The sequence below is a fragment of the Desmodus rotundus genome, chromosome 12, assembly GCF_022682495.2.
Source record: "Desmodus rotundus isolate HL8 chromosome 12, HLdesRot8A.1, whole genome shotgun sequence".
Lineage (NCBI taxonomy): Eukaryota > Metazoa > Chordata > Mammalia > Chiroptera > Phyllostomidae > Desmodus > Desmodus rotundus.
The window spans coordinates 46,340,258-46,367,206 of NC_071398.1; the positions used below are offsets into that span (position 1 = coordinate 46,340,258).

Below are 26,949 nucleotides of genomic sequence, written 5' to 3' on the forward strand. Positions count from 1 at the left end.
CCACACAACTTCAGCCCATCCTCAGATGCATCATCAGACCCCACTTTCCCATTCTGGTGCAATCCTAATTAATCAAGGAGAAAGCACGGACAGCATGGTATTTATTTTTCTCTACAAAGACACAGCACGCCTCAGGTGCAGGCAATAATTTTAGCTAGAATTTAATATTTGGCTCTGTTGGCATTTATTTTAATTCTCTCCCTTTTCCTTTACTAACAAGTTTCCCACTAGTTTCCCCCTCATGGTAGTGGTAGAAAGTCCTCTTTAAAAATAAGTTGATTTAGGGAGAAAAAGGTAAACTGATTTAAAGGGAAAATGCACAGTGCACACAGCAAAAACAGTGGTATATAATTGAACAAGGTTCGGGGAGGCTGAGTTAACTAAAGCCTCTCATGCACCCCTGCCAATAGACGGCTGTGTCAGGAAGAACTAGCTTATGCTGTGGCAACACAGTTGTGTCAGATCTCAGTGGCTGAACAGGACAGAGGTTTATTTTGGTCACTCATACTACATGGCCTCTGTGGGCTGGCAGGGGCTGGGCACAGTGGGTGGCTAGGTCTGTCCTATCCACCTGAGAGACCAGGGTATAGCCCCACCAGCTGGAACATGGGGCCTTGGTTACCACAGCAGGAAAAGGAGGGACCTGGAAGCTCCTGCAGGAGTTTATCACTGCCTCAGCCTGCAAGTGCTGCAGGTCACCCCCATTCACGTCCCCTTGGCCAGAACTAGTCACTTGGGCTCAACTGCGAAATGGCTGGGAAGTGTCATCTCCTCTGTGCCCAACAGATGAGAACCAAGCTCTGGCTGGTGTGGCTCAGTGGATTGAGTGCCAATCTGTGAGCCAAAAAGTGGCTGGTTGGATAACCAGTCAGGGCACATAACTGGGTTGCGGGCCAGGTCCCCAGTTGGGGGCATGCAAGAAGAAACCAATCGATGTATTTCTCACACATTAATGTTTCCCTCTCTCCCTCCCCTCCTCTAAAAAATAAATCTTTTCTAAAAAAAGAAGAGAACCAGATGTTGGTCTCAGTAATGTCTAGCCCCATCAGCACTTTCTTGAAGACTTCCTGATGATATTGGGAAGGGCTCGTGACAGGGTACAAGCAGGAGTTCAGCCTTTAGGATATTTCCAAGAAATGGTGATTATAGAAAAAAAAAAAAAAGATGAAGGAAATCCACCAAAATCTTAAAATAAGTATTTGTTTCTGAGTTAAATAAGTTTCTTCCTCATACTTTGCGGTATTTCCCAGGCTTTCCACAATGGCCAGGTACTATTTAATTACTGAAGTTATGCACAATTACATTCTTTTAAAAAAATGCTGGCAATATAAAAATGTTCAGAGCAAAACAAAAGCCTCTCTTCCCCATGTGCAGCAGCACTTTGAAGGTAGCCCCTTGCACCTAGTATGTACTAGCTTCCTGTCCTCTGTGCAGATTCTGGGAGATTGTAAGTATTGGGATGCTATAGAAGAGGTATCTTTAAATGCCTTTCTGGAGCCTTTAAAAAATGCCAGTCCCAGCCTGTTTTTTTCCCCTCATAATTCGGGATTACTGTGACTTACAGTAATGGTTTTCAAGTTTCCTGCTCACAGAACTCTTACTAGTGTTTTCTGAAGGATAGGAAACACCAATATTTTGAAAGATGACATGGAGAAAGTCACTCCCTTTTCAAGTCTTGATGCTTCTGAGTTACCTCAATGGCTTTAACACCTTACATCTCGTGTCTTCGGATGGGCAGAGGAGGACTCGAGCTCAGTCAGCACTTGGGGTAGGCAGTTTTCATATTATCCACTGAAAATATGAAAGCTAGTTTTTATTGCCTTTACTCTTACCGCCAACTTCCATTCACAGCAAGTGACCCTGGTTGTCCACTCAGAGTCATGGTCACAAGTGTTAAAGGGCATTGATTGAAATAAACAGAATCTTGGAGCAAGCAGTTGGCATCCCAGGAGGATACAAAACCAAGGTATCATGTAGATGCCTAACATTGAGAAGATACCGTTTTAAGAAATCATACCTAAGAACTCACTGTGTACAAACATAAAAGTGGACACACTGTGGCCACAAGGGTTAAGGAAACTTGCCTCTGTCGACCAGCAGGTGAAAGTGCTAGAGCCAGGATTTGAACCTACGGAGTCAGGCTCCAACCCTGAATCCCTCCCTAACCATTATTCTAAAAACGAATACTCGCGTACTTACTCTAAACATTTCCTTCCTTAAAAATTGAGGTTAGAAACGGAAACTGAGCAAATAAGATGGTGCCACAGCATTCAATTCAGACAATGAGTCCCCAGACAAAGAGCAAGAAGAGATCCGTGAACAACCCTGGACAAATCCCCAGTCCTTCCGGAGTACGAGGCTTCTCAGCACAAACACCAGCGCGTTCCCCTCACTACGGCTTCATTGGCTCAATCGCATCCAAAGTCCGCTCCCTTCCCAGCCAATCACCGCGCTAGCCCTGCTCATAGCCACGCCCACAGACCCGCCATCCAGCCTCTAATCTTGCCATCTGCGTGGCCGGGCCTCTGCCAGTCAGCGCCACCTTCTCTTGCCTCTTTATCCCGCTAAGTAGCCTAAGACCCCCAGACTGCTTGAGGCCGCTCTTCCGGCCAAAGTCCTCTTGTACCTGGCAAGTGGGTCTTGAACCTCTGGTCGGCCTCCCAAACAGAACCCGATACCAACAGTTAACTCCCGACTATGACGGCGTCGCTGCGTACGCAGCCCCTTTGCCGTGCATGCCTCTGCGCCTGCGCGGATTCTCTGCTGAACTACACTTCCCAGATGCCCACGGGATTGTGCTTTCTGGTCGCTTTTGCCATCAGCGTCTGAAGATGGCAAAGGCGGAAGGAACCCTGGAGTCCCGGGTGGCTTTTGCTTGGGGTACGCGACTGTCAGACACTTTTTCTGGCTTCCAGAGTATGGCAGGACTGGAGGAGTTGATGGAAGGTTTCTCACAGGAGGAATGAGTTCCTACTTCAGCCCAGAAGAGAATAGGAAGAAGGAAAAAAAATACTATCTTACCTATCTAGCTAAAATTTAAAGTTTTAAAAACATTTATTGATTGGGCCTTGGCTGGTGTGGCTCGGTGGATTGAGTGCCGGCCTGTGAACCAAAGGGTCGCTGTTTCCATTCCCAGAGCACAGGCCTGGGTTGCCGGCCAGGTCAGGTCCCCAGGAGGGGGCAAGCGACAGGCAACGGAACATGGATGTTTCTCTCCCTCTTTCTCCCTCCCTTCCCTTCTGTCTAAAATAAGTAAATAAAATGTTTTAAAAAAGTACATCCCTTTGGGCATGAATAAAATCAGAAAATGATGTTAATAGGGCAACTGCTTGGTCAAGTACAAATGCTGAAAATGGAAAAGACAAACAATAGAACTTAAAAAATGGCTGTAAACATGTGAAACTCATTCAGTGTTAGAGCAAGCTGCAGATATTGCAAAGAAATTTGTATCTTAAAGCTTTAAAGGAAACTGAAATGGTCTGATATTTATATTCAGCTACATATATTTGAGAATTTTATTCTAAAGGGTTACTCTCTCCAGCTGTGGTTTTTTTTTTTTCCTTGAATTTTCAGCTGCAATTTAATGAACGATCAATACACTTAAAAAGCTCAGAGACCTTACTGAAGATCCCAGATGTATCTGCACCTCAGTTAGGTCACCCCTAGGGACATGGCAGATGTTGAGATTTGAGAACTCCTAAAATGAGGAGAAGCTGTCCCAGCTGGTGATCACCTCTCTTTCCTCCTTGTAGGAGAGAAAGAGACCCCTAGCCTCAATGTACGGGGTTGGAGTTCTTCTCTGGGAAGAACTTGCCAGTGCTGATGAGAGCAGAATGGAACCCGACAGCGGAAACGCCCATTCATTTAGTTCTCAGGTTTTCTAATCAGCATGAGTTCTCTGATGATCAGCAAGCCGTGTCCTCCAAACAAAGGTCTTCTCAGAATCATCACAGACACAGGTGCTGCGCACAGTGTGAAGCCTCTGATGTTTGGCCAGGTGTGAACTCCAGCTGAAATCCTCTCCACATTCTTTACATGCATAGCGCCTGCCACCCGTGTGAACTTTCTGGTGTTGAATAAGGTGTGAGATCTGGGCGTAGGTTTTCCCACACTTGTTACATTGGTAGGGCTTCTCTCCAGTGTGAATTCTCTGATGCTGAATGAGGTGAATGCTCTGGTTGAAGGCTTTCCCACATTCCTTACAGGTGTAGGGTTTCTCACCCGTGTGAATCCTCTGATGCTGAGTAAGGGATGAGTTGTGACTGAATGTCTTCCCACACTCCTTACACTTATAAGGTTTCTCTCCTGTGTGGATTTTCTGATGCTCAATAAGGTGGGTGCTCCGACTGAAAGCTTTTCCACAGTCACTGCACTCGTAAGGTTTCTCACCAGTGTGAATCCTCTGGTGTTGAATGAGGTGGGAAATCTGGGTATAGGCTTTCCCACAAACATTACACTCATAGGGCTTCTCCCCGGTGTGAATCCTCTGGTGGCACGTCAGGGAAGAGTTCTGGCTGAAGGTTTTCCCACATTCGTTACATCTGTAGGGCTTCTCACCGGTGTGAGTCGTCTGGTGTTGGGTAAAGGAGGAGTTGTGACTGAAAGCCTTGCCACACTCATGACATATATAGGGTTTTTCCCCCATGTGAATGCTCTGGTGCCTCATGAGGTGGGAAATCTGCGTGTAAGCCTTCCCGCACTCACGACACTCATAGGGCTTCTCGCCAGTGTGAATCCTCTGATGCTGGGTCAGGGACGAGCTGTGGCTGAAGGCTTTGCCACACTTGGAACGCTCGTAGGGTTTTTCTCCTGTGTGAACCCGCTGATGCTGGGTCAGGGACGAGCTGTGGCTGAAGCTTTTCCCACACTCGTTACATCTGTAGGGTTTCTCCCCTGTGTGGATTGTCTGGTGCTGGGTCAGGGAGGAGGTGTGACAGAACGCCTTGCCACACTCGCCACATTTGTAGGGCTTCACCCCCGTGTGGATTTTCTGGTGGCGGGTGAGGTGGGACACCTGAGAGTAGAACTTCCCACACTGGTCGCATTTATAGGGCTTCTCCCCAGTGTGGCATCGCTGGTGCTTAATGAGAGAGGAGCTCTGGGTGAAGGCCTTCCCACATTCCCTGCATTGGTAGGGTTTCTCCCCAGTGTGGATCCTCTGATGCTCGGTCAGCGATGAGCTCTGAGTAAAGGTCTTGCCACATTCGTTGCACACATAGGGCTTCTCTCCTGTGTGAATAACATGATGCTGAATGAAATATGAGCTGTTGCCGAATGCCTTCCCGCACTCACTGCACTTGTAGGGTTTCTCTCTCGTGTGAATTCTCTGGTGCAGGGTATAGTCTGAATGGTAAACGAAGGCTTTCCCACATTCTGTGCAGTGAAATGGCTTCTTCTCTACAAAGGCCCTTTGGCATTTTGACCCGTTCCTTGTCCGAGGCCTCTCTACCCCAGGCACTCTGTGCTTCCTCGTGAAAGCTGAGGTCTGCCTGAAGCTTCTCCCAAGCTCGTTACAGCCCAGGCCTCTCTCCCCACAGATGTTTTCCTTGGGAGAAGCAAACAAACACCTCAAGTGCCTCTCCTGCTTCCCCTGGTCCTCCAATTGGCAAGTGTATGTCCAGGATTCCCCCAACTTGGCATCTCCAAGCACTGCCTTTAAAATTCCCTCCATCTTTCCCATCGGGGAAGCTGCCTCTTCAGAATTACTCTTTTCTGGAAGTGTCTCCTGAGTCGTGGCCAAGCTTGCCTCCAGGTCTGAAACAAATGGGAAATATGAAAATGTTCTGTTCTAGGACATGGGAAGTTGATTATTTAGAACTGGTATTGGAAACTTAAAAAGGAAACTTTCAAAGTTTATGTTGCTATTTCAAAAGGTATGAGGGAGATAGATTCATGTCCCAGCATGGCAGGATGGCCTCGATATTCTAAAATGAAAAGAACTGAGTCGGAAGACAGTGTATGTATGTGCGCAGTTGTTTATCAGCCATAATATAAGACATTTTTACAAATAAGAAAAAACAGCCCTGGCTGGTGTGGCCCAGTGGATTGAGTGCTGGCCTCTGAACCGAAAGGTCACCTGTTCCATTCCCAGTCAGGGCACATGCCAGGGTCCCCATTTAGGGGCCTGTGAGAGGCAACAGATCGAAGTATCTCTTGCATATTGATGTTTCTCTCCCTTCTTTTTCCCTCCATTCCACTCTCTCTAAAAGTAAATAAATAAAGAATTTAAAAAGATAAGTAAAACAGTCTAATCAAATAGTGGAACAAGAATATGAATAGACATTTTGCAGAAGAAAAACAAGTGGCTGATAAGCCTGTAAAAAGATGTTCAACATCAGTAACATTCTAAAATATATAATTGCTTGATGTCATTTGACACTGTTTAGGTTGTAAAATATTAAAAATACCCAATGTTGGCAAGTGAATGGTATGATAACTGAATTACATCTCAAAATGTCATTAAATGAGGTTATAAGGGAATTTCACTTTCTACATTACGTATTTAAAATCATGTATCCATTTTAAATGTTAAAAAGTAATCTTTAAGAGGTGATCACAGTGAAAAGTAAATATTCCTACTTCCCTTTTTCCTACACTGTTTCTTCTTCTAAAAATATATTTTATTTATTTATTTTTAGAGAGAGGGGAAGGAAGGGAGAAAGAGAGGGAGAGAAATGTTAATGTGTGGTTGTCTCTTGCATGCCCTCCACTGGGGATCAGGCTTGCAACCCAGGCATGTGCCCTGACTGGGAATCGGACCAGCGACCCTATGGTTTGCAGGCTGGCGCTCAACCCACTGAGCCACACCAGCCAGGGCAATGCTGCCTCATTCTTGAATGACCATCTCTGTTCATGACAGATGAGACAGGAAGACGGCTCACATCTGCTGGACATCCTCACCCACCTGGACAGGTAACTTGCTGGGCTTCTCTCTTCTCCATCCTAGGCTCTTCCCCTTGCTCCAGACGGGAGATCACATCGGGTTTGGACCCCAGAAGCCCTGACCCTGGAAGAGACATGAGACCTGGCCATGGATGCCACTGGGGTCACAGGCAGGCCTCAGGGCTGGGCCTCAGGCTCTGGGTCTGCAGAGGAGATGCACGCATTGGTGCCTTGTGATTAGACACTCTAAAGGTCAATGCAAGATTCACTGGCTGGCCCTGGCTGGTGTAGCTCAGTGGATTGAGCATGGGCCTGCAAACCAAAAGGTCACCGGTTCTATTCCCAGTCAGGGCACATGCCTGTGTTGTGGGCCAGGTCCTCAGTTTGGGGAGTGCAAGAGGCAACCACACACTGATGTTTCTCTCCTCTTTCTCCATTCCTTCTCCTCTCTCTAAAAATAAATAAATAAAATCTTAAAAAAAAAAAAAAAAAAGATTCACTGGCTGATTGCCTGCCGTAGAGGAAGCCCGAGCCCTGATGTCACTATTTAAGGCTCTGGCTCTGTGCTATTAAAGCTGAGAGTGAAATACACCCATATTCCATAGAAATTAATATGGAGAATATAAAATATCTCATTAATAATTTGCACATATGATTTTGATGTGCTAAAATGGTCTTTTTTAAAAAAAATATTTATTTATTTTTAGAGGACAGGGAAGGGAGGAAGAAAGAGAGGGAGAGAAACATCGATGTGAGAGAAAAACATCAATTGGTTGCCTCTCTCATCCACACCCCGACTAGGGACCAAACCTGCTACCGAGGAACATGCCCTGACTGGGAATTGAACCAGCAACCTTTTGGTTTTCAGAACGATGACCAACCGATGGAGTTACACTGGTCAGGGTGATCATTTATTTGATAGATGGGGCGAAACGAACTATACTACTAAAATCCATTTTGTCTGTTTGTTTTTACTTGTTTATGCCCGCTGCCTTTGCGATCGCTAATTTCTCTCTTCCTCTAGTGGGTTGAGCAGCACTCTTCCAAAATCATGTCCGTAGGAACCTCCTAATGTGGCATTGTTTGGAAATAGGGGATTTGCAGATGTAATTAGTTAACACGAGGTTCTACTGGATTAGGGTGAGACCGAAATCTGACGACTGGTGTCCTTGTAAGAAAGGAGAGATACACAGGCGCGTGTGGAGGGAAGAAGGCCGTGTGTGAAGGTGGAGGCAGAGGCTGGGGTGACGCAGGAACAGAACAAGGAACACCAGGATTGCCAGGGGCCTCTCGGAGCTGGGCAAGCTCAGAAGGGACCCTCCCCTGGAGCCTTCAGACAGAGCACAGCCCTGCCAACCCCTTGATTTTGCACCTCCAACTTCCAGAACTGTGAGAGGGTAAATTTCTGCTGTTTTTTTTCTTTTTTAAAGGGAGATTTACTTACTTATTTATTTTTTAGATATAGGTGAAAGGTGGGAGAGAAACATCAATGTGTGGTTGCCTCTGTTACACCCCCTACTCGGGACCTGGCCCAGAACCCAGGTACGTGCCATGATGGGGAATTGAACTGGTGACCATTTGGTTCACAGGCCAGCACTCAATCCACTGAGCCACACCAGCCAGGGCTAAATTCCTGCTGTTTTAAGCCACCCAGTTTGTGGTGATGGTTGCAGCAGCCCTAGGAAGCGAATACAGCTCCCCACTGATCATTCCCAAGAGCAGGCAAAGATGTTGACCGTTCCCGACTTAAAGATAAGCCTTTCTCTGATTGGGGAGCATGAGGGATGGAGAAAGTGGCGTGTGATGAAATGGAGGAGGCTGGCTGAGGCCAGTCACAGAAGCGTATGTAGGGGCTGAGGATGACAGCTCCCAGGACTGGCCTGGTGACCAGGTGAGTGGCAGACTGTCCCTGAGATGGGAGACCCAGAGGAGGAGTAGGTCTTGGGGGCCATGTTGAGTTGAGTGAGGACAGGAAGTACGGGGGCCAGGATCTTCCTAGGGAGGTATTCTGGAGGCCATCAGCTACCGAGTTGGAGCTCAGGGAACCGACGGAAGGGACCTCATTCTGCAAGTTGTACAGAAAAGAATTAACACAACAGGCTGACTACTCTCCCTGGAAAGGCCTGCTCGAGAGGCTGCCCTGGTTGGCATCTGAGAGCCCAGATCGCAGGAGGGATCCAGCCTTCTCTCACTGATAACACAGGGGCTCCCTGTGCCTGTTTGTACAAAACAATGTGGTTTCTTCTGAACCCCTGCTTTCCTTGGGGAGGGTGGAATGTTGAAATGCTCCAGGCACTGGGTGCTGATAGGACCACCGCCCAGGAAAAACCCTGCTGAGGGTCTGACGAGCTTCTGGGTCCACAACCGTGCTGAGGCCTGTGGGGCCTCCTAGTGTGTCACTGAGCCTGGGAGCGGTATTGGGTTTGTCCTCAGCTAACACAGGTGTTTCAGCTGAGTTTTTGATGAGTTTTTTCAGAGGAAGTGTGTGAGGGAGGAGGGCTGAGGACAGAGCCTTCCTACCACAGTAGCTTACAGGGAAGAGGAGAGACAGAGGAGCCAGAAGAAGGAATGAAGAAGGAAGAGATGGACGGAGAAGGAAAGACAGCAGAGAGGAGGCTGGAGTGGGGTCTGGGGAGAGGACAAGGCCGGAGCAGGGCCAGGCTGTGAGGACAGACAGGAGGAGATGTGCAGAGTTGGGGATGGGGGGGTGAGTGGGGCCTGATGGCTCTCAGTAAGAGGAAGAGGAAGGTGAGGATGGAACTGGGGGGTCTGGAGGACGTGGGGCCAACCACAGATGGGGACCTGGAAGGGGAGGGAGGAGCAGGTCAGTGTGGAGACTCTGAGCTCAGGGTGAGTGTGGTGAATGTGGGGGTGCCTTGCACTGGGGTTGGAGGCAGGAGGGGGTGTGTGGACAAATGTGGGACTCAGGAGACACTTTGGGAAACAGCATTTAGGTGCTTTGGGGAGAGGATTCGAGATGCAGCCTGTGGACTGGAGGATGTCCAGGGAGAGCTTGGAGTCTGAGACTTGGGAGCAGGCTTTCCAGTGGGAGCCTGAGGTCCCCACACGTGGAGAAGGAAGCAAGAGAAGAGGGTGGGGGCACAGGCTGAAGATATGATGGGGCAGGCAGAGGACTCGGTGCCCTCAGAGAGGTGGGACTCTGGGAGAGAGAGAGAAAGACAGAGGCCAGCCATGTGGGACAGACGAGAGGCAGAGAGGGCACCACATGACCCCAGGGACCGCCCACAGTTAGGCAGTGGGTGACCATAAAGGAGAGGAGGGCAGAAGGACAGGCATTGTACTTCCTCTTGGGAAGGCAGAGAGCAGGGCCTCACCTAGTGAGAGAAGGTTCTGGTAGTTCTCCAGCATCACTTCCCAGTACAGCTCCCTCTGGCCCGGTCCCAGCTGGCCCCATTCCTCCAGAGTGAAATCCACAGCCACATCCTTGAAAGTCACCCATTCCTGCAAGAGTCAATTGTACAACGTGGAGGGTCACAAACTTCTGGAACTCTGGGGCTGGAGAGGTCATAGGTCAGTAGTCTAACACTCGCTCCCTGTGCTTGAACAGATTTGGGAGAAATAAAACGGGCCATAGGAATGTATTGAAATAAAAAGCCTCGGCAGCTGCCAGCCCACAGGCACCTAGGTGGAAAGCAGACCTAGCGAGCTCCAGCTTTGGCGCGACTCTACTGCCATCTGTTGGAAAATCATTGTAACATGCCAATTATTTTAGTAATGACAGTTTGCCATCTGCATGAAAACTTGCCATAATAAATATACCAATGAGCCCTGGCCAAGTGGCCCACTTGGTTGGAGTGTCATCCCATACACCAAAATGTTGAGGGTTCGATCCCTGGTCAGGGCACATACCTGGCTGGGTTGCAGGTTCCATTTCCTGTCGGGGTGTGTACGGGAGGGAACCAATTGATATTTCTCTCTCACATCACTGTTTCTCTCGCTCTCTTTCCCCCTCTCTCTCCCTTCCTCTCTCTTTTCCAGAATCAATAAATATATCCTCCGGTGAAGGTTATTGAAAAAAACTATCAAGCCATTGTGTGTTAGAGCCACACATTCCCAAGTCATACTCCATCCCAGACACCAACTCTGAACCCAACCCCCACTCCTGACTCCCAGGATAAGGCTCAGCGGTGAAACCGAATAAACCACTGCCCATTTCACCTGGGAACCAAAGGCTGCTGAGCCTTACATTACTGATTGTCCGAACGCAACGTAACGTGCCTGCTCAGAGCGGCCTGCCCCATCCTCCCCTCTCCTCACACCCCCCAGCCCCAGAGCCCCTCCCACCACAGCCTTTCTCCCAGTATGGGAGGGGCAGAAGATCTCCGGGCCACAGACAGAGATGACGATGGTCCTCTGGGGTCCACAAAATCATCTCGGGGGAGAGGGGGCCCAGACTCACCTGATCCTCAGCTGTCAGGATCCTGGTGGTCACTGATGGCTCCCAGGGACGCATCTCCAGGACAAAGGACCAGGCCTGAGTCCGCAGAGCTGGAAGAGGAGACTGGAGAAGGGAAGTGGGGTCGGTTCTGGCATAAACAGACAGACAGACAGACACTTTCTTAAAGAAGTCTCATGACAGAGGGGGCCCTGGTTTCCTAAGAGCCAGAGCAAAAGCTCAGGACAGGAGGCCTGAGGTCCCCGTTCTGAAACAGCCACTAGCCATCAGTGGGTTTGGCTCATCGCACCCACACCAGAGCTCTCAGAGCGGTTATCCCCAGGTGAGGAAATCACGGCAGGAGAGCTCCAGGCCCTTGCTCAAGGCCATAGAGGTATCAAGTGTCGACATGGGATTAGAGCCCAAAAGTCTGAACAAAGCCAACTGTTCTGTTTTGAGGACCCAGAAATGAGTGAGTTGCAGCTATGCCCTCAAGGGGCTCCCTGCCTGGTGGGGGAGATCGTGCTGGACATCGATCAGGTGGTGGGCTGAAGGGTGGCCCCCAAAGATACCTCTGGGGTGAATGTTGATGTGATTAAGTTCAACATCTTCAGATGGGAAGATTGCCCTGCACGATCCGGATGGGCCTATGCCCCTGGTTTTGAAGCTGGAGGAAGGGGCCCCACCCAAGGCGGCTTCCAGAAGCTGACAAAGGCAAGGAAATGGATCCTTTCCAAACCTCCGGATGGCTCTGCTGAAACCTTGGTTTCGGCCCAGTGATCCCCGTGTCAGACTTCTGACCTCCAGAAGTGTAAGAGAATACATTTTGCTGTCTGAAGCCACCAGGTTCGTGGTCATTTGTTACAGCAGCAAAGGGGAAACTGATAAAAATAAATAAAATAAAAAGACTCAGGACCTGACTGGTGTAGCTCAGTGGATTCAATGAGGGCTGTGAACCAAAGGGTTGCCAGTTGGATTCCCAGTCAGGGCACATGCCTGGGTTGCGGGCCAGGTCCCCAGTAGGGGAGCGCTCAGGAGGCAACCACACATTGATATTTCTCTCCCTCTCTTTTTTCTAATCACAGGAAACACTGAGCAAATCTAAACTGAGGGGCACTCCAGAAGTATGTGGTGTGTAGCATTCAGAATTGCCAAGATCAGGAAGGTCAAAGAAAGGCTGAAGAGCTGTTCCAGATGAACAGAGACTAAAGAGACCTGACCACCAATGCAGTGGGTGATATGGGGTTTTCTTCTGCCATTAAGAATATTATTGGGGCCCTGGCTGGTGTGGCTCAGTGGACTGAGCACTGGCCTGAGAACCATTTCAATTCCCAGTCAGGGCATATGCCTGGGTTGCAGGCCAAGTCCCCAGTAGGGGGCGTGCAAAACCACACACTGATCTTTCTCTCCCTTTCTCCTTCCCTTCCCCTCTCTCTAGAAATAAATTTAAAAAATATTTTTAAAAAAGAATATTATTGGGGCCCTGGTTGGTGTGGCTCAGTGGATTGGGTGCTGGCCTGTGAACCAAAGGGTTGCTGGTTCGATTCCCAGTCAGGGCATATGCCTGGGTTGTGGGCCAGGTCCCCAGTAAGGGGTGCACGACAGGCAACCACACATTGATGTTTCTCTCCCTCTCTTTCTCCTTCCCTTCCCCTCTGTCTAAAAATAAATAAAACATTTAAAATTAAAAAAGAAGAGCAGAGGTAAACAATTTTTTTAAAAAAGAACATTATTGAGACATTTAGCAAAATTTGAAGGTCTCTAGGTTAGCTAATAGAGCTGTATCCAGGTGAATTTCCTGGTCTCATCATGGTGTTGTGGTTTTGGAAGACAAATAACCTTGTTTTTTAGAAAAAACACAGAGACTCTTGGGAGGGGGCTGCACAGAGACCCAGAGAGAGGGGGCCAGAGACTCAGGGAGGTGGCGGAGACCCAGAGAGAAGGCGACAGAGACATATAGACGGAGGAGCAGGGAGCCAGAGAGAGAGGGGGAGACAGAACGGCATCGGGGTGGTGGTGGGATCAGAAAGAGGACAGCGGAGACCCAGAGTTGCTCGCAATAAGGACAGAGATCAAGGGCGTGACTGTGCGGAGTACGCAGGGGCGCTCAGGTCTATGTGATCACAAATCTGCCCGTTATTAGCATTGTGACCTGGGAAAAGCCGTGTCGATATCTTCACCTGCAAATTGAGGAAAGGTAAATCCTCCCTCCTAGGGATCGAAGCAGCCCCGCACTTGACCCGTCTCCTGGCAAATAGCCGGCGCCCAATTCCAGCGCGCTGAGATCGTCCTAGTCGCGTGGAGGGCAGGGGGTTCTGGGGCTGCCTCTCCAATGACAGTAGGTGGCGGGGCACCGCCCACAGCGCCCTTCCCCCTCCCACTCCGGTCCCGCCCCCTGAGCGCCCGCCTCTCGTCCTGGCCTGCCCCGCACCCACCCGATCTCGCTCGGGTCCTCCAGGTCGCAACTCACCTGTGCGCCCCCGCAGTTTGCAAAGGGTGACTAGGCCTTCCCACCCTCTGGCTGGCCGCGGAATGCGCCTGCGCGGTCACTGTCTCGAAACTAAGTCCTGGTGCTTTAAACGCGGCTTCGCATTGGGACTACACTTCCCAGATCCCTCTGCGGCTCCTCCCCGGTCTAAGATCTCTGAGGGGAATGCTGGGAAACAGAGTCTGGAAATGGGATGTATGTCGGGAGGAAAAAAAGCTCCAAATGCACAGGCGCTTTGCAGTTCCCAAATAAATATAGTATTTGGGAGATGTTTGGCGGTACTAGCACCGCGAATATTCCTTTTCAGTTAAATATTTTCACTTGCAATTTGGGGTCTCAGGGATCGCCCTGAGACTAAGTTCTGGCCAATAAAATGTGTGCCTTGCCGAGATCTGGCTCGTTAAAACCTCCCACTTGTTACTTGCACAGTCTTTTCCCTTCTGTTTATTCAGATGGAGAGTGTGACCTTGGGAGTCACATGTTGCAGATGAAAGGAGTCTAGGTCCCTGAAGTGCAACTTGGAAGAAGTCAATCTCCAATCAGAAACAAAATAACATAAAGCTATTTTAAATTATATGGACTCAGGGGTTCGGTTAAATAAATAAGTGGCGGTACATTCCGCCTATAAAACGTTATGGAGCCCTGGAGAACTTATGACAACCACACGGTGACATGCGGAAATGCTTGCGAATGAAGGTTAAAAGAACAAAAATCGCAGTTACATAGCTTTCGTGTTTATAAAGATGTAAAATATACATTGTACTTGAGTAAAGGCTAGATGGACCATTGCCAAAATGAAATAACAGCAGTCACAACACGCAGTGGGCCTTATTGGCTTATTTAACTTGAACAACCGCCCTGTAAAAGTACGTCAGACATCCCGAAGGGGACCTATGCGCCTGCCTGGCTGGAAGACCCAGCCAAGGCCGGCAGGTCGAGGGAAGCCCCTTCTGTCAATGCCAGGCTCCGCGAGTCTGCTGTCCTCTCCATGCCCATGAACCTGGCCCTGGTTCAGGCCTTGTACCCTCACCCAGAACCTCACTCCAATCTCATTCCAAACCTTCTGGCCTCCAGGTCTCCTCTCCAGTCTGTTCCCCACGCAGCCCCAGAGGATCAAGTCATGAACCTCTCCGTTCCCCCATTTCCTCATAGGGAGAAAATAAATTCCCTCTTCATTGGGTTATGAGATTTGAATAGGTTATATAAATAAAGCCATTAGAACAATATGCGGCAGAAAACACCATCTACGTGGTTGCTACCAATATTATTAAACACAAGCCATTAAGTTTCACCTCTTGACATTCATATTTGTGGCTCTCTGTGTCTGGAATGTCCTTTCTCCTGTACTTCTTTTGGAAACTACTTTTCTGCCAAGAATAAGCTTTTTTTTCTTTAAATTTTATTTTTCAATCACAGTTCACATTCAATATTTTGTATTCATTGCAGGTGTCCAGGCTAGTGGTTAGACAATTGTATATTTACCAAGTGGTCCCCCTACTATAGCAAGAACACGCTCTTACAGCCATTCCTGTACGAAACTTTCTCCTCTTCCCACCCTGCCCAGCCAGAGTTGGCTACTCCCTCCCTGGGTTCCCACAGGAACGTCCCAGAATCCTAGCACTGATATTATAGTAATTGTTGTATTGTAATTATTTGGTGACGGTCTGTCTCTCCCGCTCCATACTCCGCGCTCTCTGGGAGTTCTCATCACACTATAATTAATGCACAACTTAATTATCCGTTTACTGCATTGTACATGGCTCCCAGGAAGTTCTCAAGCACTTAAGGTAATGACTGGATCAGTAGTGTGAAGATATTTTAATATCCGAACAACACTGCTACCCAAGCGGGAGTGAGCTTCGGTGTGGCCACCAATTGAAGTGAGTGGAAGCCAAGCCTCTTTGACCGGTCTACGGTAGCTCCGCCCTTGGCCACACCCCGGTGACGGGGACGTCAAGTGCTCCCAGAGCGATGTTGCCAAGGGGAAGGCGTCGTCTACAGGGGAAGGCGCCGACCGGTGTGCGGGGAAGAAGGTTATTGGAGGTGGAGGGAGGGGGAGGGGAGGGGAAACGGTGGCAAGGCCAGAGGCCTGAAACTACCGTTCCCAGAGTCCTCCCGCCTGGAGCCTGGTCTATTTAAGAATTTTGAGCCTCTTCACCGCCTCTTCAAACCTCTACATTCCTATTGTAATAACTATAGATGGTGCCAGATAGGTACTGGAAGTGTTGGGGGGGAGGGGGAGGAACACTTTGTAAAGTACATAGTGTCTAACCACTCTGCCGCACACCTGAAATTAATGCAAGATAATATTGAATGTAAACTGTAATTGAAAAATTAAATACAAGAAAAAGAAAACCTCTCCGTTCAAAGGGCTTTACCGCGCAGGTAACAAAACTATTTTCTTGGCACTGTGCGGCTGGAACAAGGAAGTCAAGGGTTTGGCCAATCAGACGTCCAACTCTGCTGTGCACACCTTCTACCTTTAACTGGACTAGGATATAGTATTTAAAGGACTCATGGCGGAAGGCAGAGGTTTCTGGGAAATGTAGTTAATTAGGGGGTTCCGTGGGATCCATCAACACTTAGAACGTCCTTTGCAAATACGTAAAATATGTAACACCCAGCCTTAGATATTTCCCCATCACCTTAGAAGGGTAGCAAAACGTGTCTTGAGTTGGTCTTCAGTATCTGAAAAAGTTAGTTGCCCACACTATTTTAATGGAGAAATTTCACGTTTTTAAAAAAATCTGAATTTCTGGGTCTGTTGAAAAATCTGAAGATTTGAAAACACTCGGGCTGTTATTTCACCTTATTCGCTCACTGTAGGATGGAACTATTTTCCATCCTCTATGAATGGGACCTGCAGTTGTTCACTTTACCTACCTGGACCCATAAGATATTTGAGGTTTTGCTCTGGCTAGTGTGGCTCAGTGGACTGAGTGCCGGCCTGCGAACCAAAGGGTTGTCTGTTTGATTCCCAGTCAGGGCACATGCCTGGGTTGCAGGCCAGGTCCCCAGTAGGGGGCGCACGAGAGGCAACCACACATCAATGTTTCTCTCCCTCTCTCCCTCCCTTCCCCTCTCTCTGAAAATAAAATCTTAAAAAAAAAAAAGATATTTAGGTTTCAATGGAAAAACTGCCAAGCTCCTTTCCCTGGCATTAAATGCACTTTGGTGTATGGGCCAATCATCATCTTCGTAGGCTTCCTGCTCCCCCTCCCCCCAACACTACCATTCTCATTTATTCAACAAATATTTACTAAATGCCTGCTTTCGTCCAAGCATTGTTCTAAGCACCGAATCTCCAGCTGAACTCCACCTTTCTTATCAACCCCTGTTCCTCCCACCAAAGCATAAGACTGAGACAGCAACAGTTCTTCTGGCAGGTTCCGAAACGGAAGGACACCATGCAATCCAAATCTGTTTGCTTTCTGCTTTGGGTTAGCGAGTAGCGAGAGTTCAGACAGTAAAAGATATGCATGAAAATGTATCCGAGTCTTTTCAGGAACACAGAGGGCGAACATTTAAGCGTTCAGTTAGGAAGGGAAACCTGTCCTCTCCACACTGACCACTGCTGTTCCTTTGCCTGATTGTCTGTCCTTTATGGTCCCACTGTGGTGTCATCTCATTTTCGATGCATTCCCCCCCAAATAGGAATGGTTGCCCTTTCAAGCCCTCGATGGCAGTTTAGCTGTCTTAGTTGGGTGTCTAGAGCTAGACCATTGCTGGGAGGGTCCTCCAGTAACTGATGGAGACATTGAGAAATTTGTCACAGACTTTATTAAATATCTTTTCCTTTCCCCTCACAATCCCCAAACCACCACCCTACTGTAGCAGGAGTTTCCGGTTTTGCCTGTAAGTGATAGCCCTGGTCAGAGAGAAAAAGCCTGGAGGTTAGAGAAGAGATCTTTAGTCCTCAACATGTCAACCAACCCCACCCCCCCGCCCAAACTTTCCTCCAATCATCAGCCTTATTTGGCTTAGTCAGTGACATCATGGGTCTCTGGGCAGATTTCCAGGGTTCTCAGCCAGTCAGTGTTGGCTCATGAGGAAGGAGGAGTGAAAAGTTCGGACTGGGAGTAAGGGTAAAATGTGGAAATAGGGAGGAAGAAGTCACTGAGAGACACAGTCACAGCAAGAGACTCAAACAAAAGGGAAAGGCAAAAAGAAAGAAATAAGGAAAAGAGAGAAGCAGGTATAGTAGGCAGAACTGTGCTTTCCAAGAGATATATCCAAGCCCTAAACACCAGTACTCATGCAGATGGTTTACTTGGAAATAGGGTCTTTGCAGATGTAATTAAGATCAAATAAGATCATTCTGGATTTAGCCCCCGCTGGTGTAGCTCAGTGGATTGAGCACAGGCCTGTGAACCAAAGGGCCACCTGTTCAGATCCCAGTCAGGGCACATGCCTGGGCTGTGGGCCAGGTCCCCAGTAGGGGGTGTGCAAGTGGCAACCACTCAATGATGTTTCTTTCTCTTTCTCCTTCCCTCCCCCTCTCGCTAAAAATAAATAAATAAAATCTTAAAAAAAAAAAAAAACCCCAAACGATCATTCTGGATTTAGGCTGGACCAGAGAGAGAGAGAGAGAGAGAGGAGCCACATGAAGACTGAGGGAGGCTGAGATTAGAGGGAAGCCACGAGCCCAGGAATGGCAAGAATGCCAGCAGCCACCAGAAGGTAGAGGCAGGTATGGAATGGATTTTCTCTCAGAACCCCCAGGACGACCAACCCTGCCAAACTTTTGATTTGGGACTTCTGACCTCCAGAATTCTATGAAAATAAAGTTGTTGCCTTAAGCCATTTGTGGCCATTTGTTACACCAGCAACAAGAAATTAATACACAGGGAGACAGTGGGGAGAGAGCAAGGAGAGAGTTCCGTAAAAGAGAAATTGCGAGGCAAGACAGAACGTGGGCAAGAGGCTGAGGGAGAGAGAAACAGAATTCAAGAGAGAAAGGGAATCCCAGAGATGGCAGAGGGGAAGACAGAGATGAAGACCAGCTGAAGACAGGGGGAGAGGTTCAAACATGGGGAAAGGAGAGAGAGCTGTATGAAAGGTGCTGGATAAAGAGAGGGGAGATGGGAGACAAAGGAGGTGGCAACTGTGAGACAGATTTAAAGCAGCAGAGAGGGGCGACCAACAGAGAGGGCGCGGGCCATGTGGAGTGGGAGTCAAGAACAGAGACCCAGAGACCGGGAGGAACATTCAGAGAGAAGCAGAGAGAAACTGAGAGCCACAGATACAACCTGGAGGCAGGGGGACAGATTCTGGACTGGGACAAGGAGCAGAGGAGAAAGCCCAGTGGAAGAGGTAGAGAGACGAAGAGAGTTTCAGAGAGGGAGAGAGAAGGGGACACACCAAAACGAGCTCGCACTAGATCTGACGTTCTTTGTGCTAAGTATTGACTTAATGCTCATCACCTCCCCTGAGAGGGTGGCACTGGGATTGCCTGAAATTGAATATGAAGACACTGAGGTGTTAGGGAAAGGAGGGTGAATGAAGGGCAGGCAGAAGAGGCGGAGAGAGACTGGAGAGGGTAAGCAGATAGGCAGGGAGAAGCTCCGAGGTGGAGAGAGTGCGGGGAGGGCATCTTCTCCCCTTGGCACTGTGGGGTCCATGCTTGGGGCCTAGGGAAATGTTTTCATTTTAAATACTTTTAAAAGCAGAAGAAAATAATGTAACAATTAATAATAATAATAATAATAATAATAAATGCAGTTTGGAATATATCTGTCTTCAAACCAGCACATCCACAAAATATAATTTTTAGTTTAGTTTTTTTGGTTTTTGTTTTTTTAATGGGAGAAGAGACCCACAAAGGCAAAAGTGCTGAGGACTGAGGAAAGACATAATGTGGTGGTGGGGGAGGGGGGAGAAGAAGAGAGAGAGAGGGAGAGAGAGACAAAGATAAGCAAGAGAGAAGAGATGGAGAGAGGGAAGGAGAGACGGAGAAGAAAGAGGGAGAGATAAAGAGAGAGGGAGAGAGAGACACAGACGTAAAGTGACCGGGTAGGAGACTCCCAAACGACACTGTGACCTATCCAGGGCAGTGCCGTTTTTGAGGGGCTCAGTGGAGGCCTTTGGGGGCCTCAGGAAACAGCAGGGATGACTCACGAAGCCACGATGGCCCCAAAGGCGAAGAGAGCCAGCAACAAGGAAACGGTGATGCCAAACAGGGCCTGGTTCTGCGGGTATCTACTCTCTTCGTCGTACTGCAGGGCCACGCGGGGCTGCCTGTCCACTGGACCGGTGGGGGGAGACAGCGTGGGCCTCCGTTACCACCCTTCCCTGGCCTTGGCCACATCCACTGCTCCCTCTGCACACCACCTGACCCTCTCCCTTTCCTGGGCTCTCACTCTCCATTCATCCATTCCTCAAATTCTGTGTCCCAGGAACCGTTATAGGTGCTTGGGATAGCACTGTGAACCCACCCCTGTCCACTCTCCGCACATCACAGTGCAAAATGCATCTCGCTGGGCGGGGGTGAGGGTGGGAGGAGAACTTGGTTCGTTCCTCTGCCCGAGAACACGAGAAGGGGACGCGAAATGCTGGCAATTTCATGGTAAGAAGAAAGTCTGCGTGCTTCTTAGCTGGCTCTGAAGGAGGCCTTGGGAGTCCCATTCTGCATCTTCCACGCGCCCCCTTGATCCAACTCTTTCATTCGGTCCGTAAAGCCTCTTGGCTCGACCTTCAAACTGTATCCAGACTGTGAACCACCTCCTTGGCTCCTGACCTGGTCCAGCCCCATCCTCCTCCTCTCCCCGGCGTCTCCGCACTACAGTTCCCCACGTGGCCGCCAGGGGCGCCTGTTAACACCTAAGTCCCCTCCCACGGCTTTTTCTCACTCAGAATAAAAGCCCAAGTCCTCACTGTGGCTCATCAGTCCCGCACGATCTGGTCCCCACGTGGCTAGCTACCCTACTGCCCTCCTCTTTATTCACTGGGCAACGGCCACGCTAGCTTCCTTCTTGTTGCTCAACTATGTCCGATCTTTGCACCTGCTGTTCCCTCTGTATCTCACCTGGTCCCTCAGTCCCTTCAGATCTCAGACACCCCTTCTTTGGAGAGGCGCCCCCACCTGCACTCTCTAAAGTAGCACCGCCCCCCCCCAGGGGCTTTCTCTTTGTTTCGTTTTCATTAAAAGCCTAATGCCATTTGGAATTAGTCCCTGTATTTGTTTATATATAATTATCATCTAACAGCGGCTCTCAGCTGGGGACTATTTTGTCCTCCAGGGGATATTTGGGAGTATCTGGGGACTGGAAATGAGTGTGATACCTTTTGTGTGTGTGTGTGGGTGGGTACTACTGGTGTGTAGTGAGTGGAGGCTAGGGGAACCGCAATACACTGGACAGCCTTAGAGCAAAGCATCACCCAGCCCCAAATGTCAGCAGTAACAAGGCTGAGAAAGCCTGGGCTAACCTTTCACTCCATCAAAATGTGGGCTCGATGAGACATTTGTCTCCCATTCTGCTGATCCTCAGTTTGGGGCATTATAGGGCGCTCAAAATATTTGCTGTAGTTAAATGCCACCCTAACGGAGCAAATAGACACATTCCTTCTTTTCAATTGTTCAGCATCATGGGGGAGGGGAGAAAAGAAAAAAACAGTAGAGAAAAAGATGTAACCATTGAATGATATGAGAAGTTTTAATGAGTCAACAGAGAAAGGTATTCTGGGGACAATTAGGGAGGTTGGAAAAGGGACTTGGAATTATTTGATATGGGGGAATTGTTGTAAGGTTTGTTGAGTGTGGTCATATAGAAAACGCCCTTATTTTTAGAGGCAGACACTATTAATGGGTGAAATCTCATGATGCCTGATTTCTTTAAAAACACTGTGGCAAAAAATTAAATAAAATAAAATAAGTGAATCAAATTGGAGGAACGCTCATTGTCAAGATAAATTGATGGAAAGTGCTACTTTAGAGAGTGTGATCAAGGAATCTTCTCTGAGGAGGTAAACTTTGAGACTTTGTGGAAGTAAGGGGGTCGGAGGAGGAGCGTGCCAGAGAGAGAGAACAGCATATGAAAAGGTCCAGCCTCACTATCCAATCTTTATACATATACGGGGGTTCATTATACTATTTTCTCTGCTCTAAGGATATGTACTTTTAAAAATTCTGAATGAATGGATAAATTCAGCACATCCTTCCAGACTCCCCCGGTATGGCTAAAAAGAAAGCATTTTTCTAGCACCTGCCACTCTGGCACTAAACAAATTGTAAAGTTACAGAGGAGTCTTCCCATCTAGCAGCAGGGAAAAATGAGTTTCAGAATGTGGCAGCACCTGCTGGGCCACACGGTAGGAAAGTGTGCAGGGCAGGGTTCAAGGCTGCATGTGGGAGACCTCAAAACCCATATCCACTGGGACGTGGCTGACTTCATCTCTCGTGCACCTGCCCCATGTCTTCCCCGACCCACAAGAGCTTACCGAAACAGTGCTCCCTTTTTATGCATTTGGGGCTGATGTTCAGGCAATGTAAACAGTCTAAGACCTCTTCTTTTAGCGAGTCTGGACAAGCGAAGGGGAGAAGCAGGATGAGCTATCAGAGGACTGGCAAGTGGCAGGAAGGCGGAAGGGGAAAGAGGATCTGGAGCCCCTTGGCCCTCGCGAATTTGGAGGTCCCATGTGCAGCAGAGCAAGCTGAGCAAAATGCACTGATGATTCACGTTAGAAGTAATGTTTATATAGTAATAAAATATATAAGTTGACTGAAGTGTTGAATTAAGTTGCAGCTGTCCAGTTAACCCAACGTTGTTTGTAGACATTTAATTAAAATCAAACACACGTTTAATTAAATATCTACAAACGAATGCTTTCATGTCTCTATTCCTATTTGCAGCCACCTGTGGCATAGACTGGCTGGACGCTCACCGATCCATTTCCTTCACTGCCTGCCACTCAGGCAGACTACATTTCCCAGGCTCCTTTGCAATAGGTTGCAACCACGTGACTGAGTTCTGCCCAAAGCGGGCAGAGGGATGCAAAGCCACTTCCCAGGCTTGGCGATAAAACTTCATCTAGAATTCCCTACTCTTTTTCCCTTCTGAAGCTTGTTTAGAAGCTACATTATGGGTGCAGCCTGGATCCCCAACTCACCAGTTGAGAGCTCAACTCTCAATGGATTTTGGGTGAGAGAGAAATAAACATTTCTTTTGTTAAACCACTGAAATGTGAGTTTGGTTTTTTTTTTAAACTAGGACATAGGCTCTCCTATCCTGCCTAACATTCCCCCCAAAGTACTTTTTTGCAGGTTGCAATTTTCATAAGCCCTCAAAAATCAGATATCCCTAGGTACTAGAGCTTTGGAGGGGGAGGTCCCAGTAGATGGAGTAGGGGTGATAGTGGGCCTTGATTTGTGGGAGACAGGGTGAAGAGGAGGAGAAGGGTAGAGAAGGGAGGGAGAGACGGTAAGTCCAGGACTCACGGCAAGTTTTGTGGTCGCAGGCTGCAAGAGAAAAGAGCTGAGGTGAGTTAAGTCGAGAGAGCAATTTGAGAATTTAATGGGAAGGGACTCAGAGAGGGAGGGAGGAATGAGATTGGGAAGGACAAGAAAGGAATACTGGGGAGGGGCAGAGAAGGCTGAGTCACAGGGCAGGTGAGTTTGGGAGAAAAAGTGAGAGGAGGGGCTGGAGTGATAAGGAGGAGGGATTTGGTGGAGAGAGACGACGCACCTTTTAATTCATATGCACTTAAACCTGTTTTGAGTTTCTTAGTCACCCTCTGCCTAAGAGTCACCAGCTCTTCCAGCAGAGGTTCATCTGAGGAGAGAAAAAAGATCCTTGTGAGGCACTCGGCACCCATCAGCAGCTTCAGAGAGGAGGGATGAGGAAACTCCTTTTCATTCATCAGGAGTAACTGAGACCAGGTATTACTCGGGGTCCACTGGGTGGATCTACGGCCTGGGAAGCACTGCGCCTAGCTTCTGGGTCACTGCAGGGGCCCAAGTTAGACCACCTTCCCTTGGCCTCAGTTTCCTCATTTGGTAAGTGGTAGAAGGGTGGGCTCAATCATCTCCCCTGTCCTTTCCTTTGATGTGCTCTCCTCTCCTCGTTTTTGTCTACACTCGCTCCTTCACGATTTCATCCAGCCTCATGGCTTTATATGTTAATTACCTAGACCCGCGCTGTACGTCAGTCACTAGCCACACATGGCTACTGAGTCCTCGAGAGGGGCTCGTCTGAGCTGAGATAAGCAGTTCGTGTAAAATAAATGCTGGATTTCGAAGACACGGTATGAAAAATAATAATTGTAAAATATCGCAATAAATCATTTTCATGTGGAGTGCATGTTGAAACGACAACATTTTAAGTATGGTGTTAAATAAAATATATTAAAATTAATTTCACCTGCTTTTGTCTACCTTTTTAAAAAAGGGGGCTACTAGCCTTGGTTGGTGTGACTCAGTGGATCGAATCCCAGCCTGCGAACCAAAAGGTCGCCAGATCTTTTTCTGGCGGGATGTCCCAGATTCAAATCCTCATCTCTTCCTAGCTGTGAGACTTTGGGCGTGTCTGAACCTCAGTCTCCCCTTCCGGAAAGGGCAGTGCCCACCTAGATAAACTGTGGTAGATTTGTAAATAAAGCACTTAGAACTGCACCAGCCACACAGAAAAGGCTATGCGAGCGTGTTCGCTCTCAGGTTTAAATCAAGGGGAAGGATGGTGGGCAGGTGGAAAGGGAGGGAGGAGGGGGCTGGGAAAAGGTTTTCCCTTAGTTCCTACCTCTCAGAGACTTAACCTTTAAGTTTGCTACTTGGTTCTTGGTAAAGGATGCCACGAGATGTAGGTGATGTGTCTCTGGGGACGAGAGGGGACGAAATGCCATTGGGTCCCTCAGAGGGCCAAGTGACTCCTCCCCCACCTTCATCTAGCATAGGCCCCGCCCTCCTCTCTAGGGGGCGTGGTCTCCAAAGTGTCTCCCACCCCATCTTCCTCTGGCTTGGACTCCCGGTCCCTTTCTCCACAGTGCTAGGCACCCTCCCCTCCCCAGCACGCACCCACTTGCCCCACAAAAGCCTTCACCGCGTAGTTCTGGAAGAAAGACCCCTCCATGCCCAGCAGCAGGGCCTGAGCGCGGGCCCCCTGCTGCCCAAACCGGAAGCGGCTGGGGATGATGGCCAAGCGCAGCTGCCTCAGGGCCAGCCGCACTGACGCGTCACACTGCAGGCAGCCCCAGCCTCCGCAGGCGCTCAGGCCCACGAGCAGCACGAGGGCCAAGACCAGAGGCATGGCAGGGCCTTTGTGACGTCACAGGGAGGACCCAGCCGGCCCCGCCCCCAAGAATCGGGCGGGGTCAGGGAGGCCCGGGAGTAGAGGGCAGGCAGGTCTTTGCTGAGCACCTACTCTGTGCCAGGCCCCGTTCTAGCCACTGCAAAGTATTGTGAGACAAACAGTCTGCTCCCAGCGTTTACAATAAATGTCCATGGAACACCCGCTATGTCCCGGGCACTGGAGAGAGTCCAAGGGCCCATCGACTAATGAATGGCCAAACAAATGTGGTATATCTACACAATGGGATATCATTCAGTCTTCAAAAGGGAGGAGATTCTGACATACGCTACTAAATGGATGGACCTTGAGGCCATTATGCTGAGTGAACTAAGCCAGGGAAGAAAAGACGAATCTGTATGATTCCACTCACACGAAGTATTTAGACGTCCTAGAAGGGTCAAATTTACAGTCACAATATTTAAAATTGGTTTAATCTATCGGACCATACTCTAATTTTCCCAAATACCTCCTAACTCTTTTTTTTTGCTTCAATAGCAACTCCTCCAAGGTACGAGCAGGAAAGCAGCCACAAACGATACGGAAATGATACTGAAATTTGAATCTCAAATAATTTTAACATGTCCCAAAGTAAAATAGTCTTTGGACTTTTTTCAACCATTTAGAAACATAAAAGCCATTCTCAGCCGTAGTTTGCCATCAACTCTAACTCATCCTTTTCACTTATCACAATTTATCATTCTTAATTCTTAGAAGATTTTATTTAGTTTTAGAAAAACGAGAGAAACATCGATGTGAGAGAGAAACATTGATTTGTTGTTCCATTTATTGGTGCATTCACTGGTTGATTCTTACATGCACCCTGAGCAGGGATCAAACCCGGGACCTTGGCGTATGAGGATGATCTAACTGAGCTACCCGGCCAAGGCTTTCTTTAAAAAAAAACAAACACAACACTTTTAACTTGGCTAGCAGAAAGTTTAAAATTACATGTGTTTTCAACTGGACATCGCTGGTCATAGCGCATAGATGGTGTCCAATAAATGTCACTTGAATTTAGATGTAAATAAATTAGCAGACAATTAATGGTTGTGGGGGAGTGTAAGGGATGCTTAGACCACAAGGGGGCGCGCACACCCGACTGAAATTCTCCCTTCTCCCCCACCTAAGAAAGTCTCATCCTTGGATTCCTGCTCTCCTGCCTACCTTTCTCACAATTAGCCCTAGTTATTATTAGTTCATAATAACTAATGCAGTGACCTAAGGAGGAGTTGTCAGAATGGGAGGGAAAACAAAGACTGTAAATTCCTCAACTTCTAAGCTCCAAAGCCTCAGGTCCAGGTGTGAGGCAGGAAGAATCAGGAAGCAGAACCGGTTTTATTTCTCTGATGAGCAGCCGCGTTAAAGTGCAACTTGGTAAAACTTAGTTAAATTAAGTATCTGCAGATTTCATGGCCTGGCAATCCCCCTCTTTTTGATGAAGAGGCTGAAGAAGTTGTCACCCCTCCCCTCAGGGACAAGGATGTTCTTCACGGTATAGTTTATGGCGGTGGTGGTGCGGTGTCCAAGGCAGCCTGCCGTCCATCCCCGGGGGAGGGCCGGGGGGAGGTGCCCGTGGTGCGCAGGGCGGGCACTATGCAGCCCTGGAAACAACAGGCTAAACTGTGCACCCAACAAGCAGAATGGATCTGACCAATGGGTAAGGAAGAAATGGAATTTACTCAGCCATAAAAAAGAATGAAGTCTTGTCATCTGCAACAACATGAATGCACCGGGAGGGCATTATGCTCAGGGAAATATGTCAGACAGAAAAAGACAAACACCATGTGATCTCACTTAGCTGTGGAATCTAACAAAACAAACAAACAGATAAAACAGAAACAAACTCATAGGTACACAGAACATTTCGGTGGTTGCCAGGTGGGAGGAGGGTTGGAGGAATGGGT

General features: G+C 48.4%; 2 protein-coding genes across 2 annotated transcripts; both read right to left on the reverse strand.

Annotated features, from left to right (window-relative positions):
* Positions 1-3,467: 3,467 nt before the first annotated feature.
* On the reverse strand, positions 3,468-13,849 carry LOC112310052 (zinc finger protein 665). Its single transcript, XM_071219992.1, has 6 exons — positions 13,749-13,849; positions 12,018-12,159; positions 11,303-11,429; positions 10,218-10,344; positions 6,905-7,006; positions 3,468-5,754 (listed from the first exon to the last, which is right to left on the reverse strand). Exons 2-6 carry the CDS (start codon positions 12,134-12,136, stop codon positions 3,881-3,883), a joined length of 2,349 nt encoding a protein of 782 aa, XP_071076093.1. The 5' UTR covers positions 12,137-12,159; positions 13,749-13,849; the 3' UTR covers positions 3,468-3,880.
* A 3,742-nt stretch (positions 13,850-17,591) lies between these two features.
* Positions 17,592-25,003, reverse strand: IZUMO2 (IZUMO family member 2). Its single transcript, XM_024566336.2, has 7 exons — positions 24,772-25,003; positions 24,497-24,571; positions 23,447-23,533; positions 23,200-23,220; positions 22,203-22,283; positions 19,884-20,010; positions 17,592-17,634 (listed from the first exon to the last, which is right to left on the reverse strand). The coding sequence occupies exons 1-7, from the start codon at positions 25,001-25,003 to the stop codon at positions 17,592-17,594; spliced, it is 666 nt and encodes a 221-aa protein (XP_024422104.1).
* Positions 25,004-26,949: the final 1,946 nt, after the last annotated feature.

Bases quoted from the DNA above. Each gene is read 5' to 3' on its own strand.
- LOC112310052 (XM_071219992.1), bottom strand. From the start codon at position 12,136: ATGACCACGAACCTGGTGGCTTCAGACAGCAAAATGTATTCTCTTACA. The intron at 11,430-12,017 runs GTTTGGAAAGGA...TGTTTATGCCAG, and splicing joins TTCAGCAGAGCCATCCGGAG to AACCGACCCCACTTCCCTTC. The intron at 7,007-10,217 runs GTGAGGCCCTGC...TGTCTCTTCCAG, and splicing joins CCAGAACCTTCTCTCACTAG to GGTCAGGGCTTCTGGGGTCC.
- IZUMO2 (XM_024566336.2), bottom strand. From the start codon at position 25,003: ATGCCTCTGGTCTTGGCCCTCGTGCTGCTCGTGGGCCTGAGCGCCTGC. The intron at 24,572-24,771 runs GTGCGTGCTGGG...TCTCGTCCCCAG, and splicing joins GGCTTTTGTGGGGCAAGTGG to AGACACATCACCTACATCTC. The intron at 23,221-23,446 runs GTGCGTCGTCTC...TTTCTCTTGCAG, and splicing joins AAGTGCATATGAATTAAAAG to CCTGCGACCACAAAACTTGC.